The following is a 2,161-nucleotide window of genomic DNA, read 5'->3' as shown; positions in this document are numbered from 1 at the left end:
TTGGCGCGCAACCTGAGTCCTAACGAGAAGTGTTGCTCTGAGTTTAAAGCGACAGTATCATTCAATAAGTTGTCTAAAAATACGAATATGGGTATAGACAGAAATGACAAAATTCTAATTACAATAGACAGATATAATAATCTTTTACAAGAAACAGTAAAAATGTACTGTTATAAATAGAGCTATTTTTAATAATATTAGTAACGACTTTGTAAAATTGTCTTTTTAAGAATAAACAACCTTACAAATAAACGCAGTTTAAAGTTAGTTAGGAATAACCTGAGTACAATAGAACCTCTATAAGTTAAAGTTCAAGTGAAATACAAAATATTTTAAGTTACAGAGGTTTTAAGTTATCAAGGGTCTATGTTATAGAGGTTTTGGACTCTGATGGAAAGGGAACATATTATTTTTTGAAGTTATAGAGGTTTTTATGTTATCGAAGCTCGACTGCAAAAGCAAAAATAAGTACAAATATTGCTTATACAGTTTATTACTAAGTTTAACTTTATACCACGTTTATTTGAACCTCATGGCTTTAAAAATTATTTGTTTTTTAAGACTATGTTCTACATCTGTGTAATCTCAGCAAGATTCGCTGAATCGTTCTTTACGTAGTAACATACATACATCCTAAACTGTGGCATTTATATTAGTAATAAGTAAAATTACCTTGGAGTGGAATTGATCGATTTGTTTGTGCTCTCTCTGATGTTTGTCGAGTTCGTGTTGAACTGTAGGTAGGTCGGATCCGTATTCCGATTCGTGCAGTTTTTTCTATTAAGAAAAAAAAACACAAGTTAATTAAAAAAAATAGCATTAACTGATTCAAGATTCATTTTACATATGTAAAATGTATAGATATATTAAAGACTCCATCCTCGTGGAATTTAAATAAAAACAAAAGTAGCTTATGTGTTCTTCCAGACTATCCATCTACATCTATGCCAAATTTTATCGAAATCGGTTCAGCAGTTTAGGCTACAAACTCTAACAAACATCCATCCATCTAAATTTTCACATTTATAATATCTATCTTATATCTATATTCTAAAGATCTTAAAGTATTAAGAAAATCTAAAGTTTCCTCACCAGTCTCTCCTTACACCACTTGGTGGCAGCATGCAGCTGCTGGAACTTGGGGTCAGCATCATGCACGCGTGTCTCCAGTACAGTGCGTGTCTCGCGGCGAACCGTGGTCTGCTGGACTGGCATGCGCACTGACGACAGTCGCGGCACTAACCGTCCAGTGAACGACTGACGCGCGTTCACCCAACGCTCGTGGATTTGTTGCACTCTAAATAAGTATGGATATGCATTATAAGGGTTGACTGAGGGCAGATATTTATGCCAAATTGAGCTTTATTCAATTGAAATAACGTTTAATTTTGCTTTACATGTATTTTGCTTGCACACAATAAGATGTTCAAAGTAAAATAGACCTTGTTTCAATCACATAAAGCTCAACTTTAGATGCAATAAAAATCTACTCGAACTCTGAACTGATCATAAGGTAGTACCAGAGGAAATCACAAACAACTTATTTAAACCAGAAACATGCCCTAATTGATAAAGCAGTATTTGAAGACGGATTATCAAATACAATATTTAATTCTAGAACATTCTAGACTCACCGTCGGTGCAGTTCAGTAGCCTGGGGGTATCTTCCTTCGCGTAACGCGTGGCAATCCTGGAACATATCTTGTATCCCATGTTCCATAGCTCTTAGCTCTTGTTCTATTTGCTCTGCTGCCAGTTTAGCCTCAGCGGGGTGCACGCCGCGCTCCAGACGACGGATCTCTGACTCTATGTGCCGTTCTACGTTCTCTAGACCTGATTCCGTTTGTTTTATGTCCCTAAAGGAGAAATATGGTTTTGTTACCGTTTTTACTCTTGTGAAATCTAAGATATTGTTATTTAAGACTATATGACTATATGACTAGCTATTTCTCGCGAATTCGTCTGCGAGAAATTAAAAAAAAATAAATAAATAGCCTGTGTTAATAACTGATAACGTATTAGCTTTTGAAATCAGCCCAATAGTTTTTGAGATATTTCAATACATACAAAAATACATAGTTTTCCTCTTTATCACATTAGTATATGGTAGATATATCATTTCTATAAATTTGGCAATATTTGTATTACAACCATAACACTT

At 34.6% G+C, this 2,161-nt stretch overlaps 1 protein-coding gene across 1 annotated transcript in view; it reads right to left on the bottom strand.

The window, feature by feature from the left end:
• Positions 1–2,161, bottom strand: part of LOC106108195 (plectin-like) — a gene marked incomplete at its 5' end in the record, with an annotated part of 6,541 nt that overhangs the window by 2,980 nt on the left and 1,400 nt on the right. Inside the window, 3 exons of the mRNA XM_013289293.1 lie at positions 673–777; positions 1,093–1,297; positions 1,635–1,856. Coding sequence (XP_013144747.1) covers positions 673–777; positions 1,093–1,297; positions 1,635–1,856 — 532 coding nt within the window. The remainder of the gene's footprint in view (positions 1–672; positions 778–1,092; positions 1,298–1,634; positions 1,857–2,161) is intronic.

This window comes from Papilio polytes, unplaced genomic scaffold (assembly GCF_000836215.1).
Source record: "Papilio polytes unplaced genomic scaffold, Ppol_1.0 DF821733.1, whole genome shotgun sequence".
Taxonomy (NCBI): Eukaryota; Metazoa; Arthropoda; class Insecta; order Lepidoptera; family Papilionidae; genus Papilio; species Papilio polytes.
Note: the sequence above shows the minus strand (reverse complement) of the source record. Positions and strands in the feature narration are given on the sequence as shown.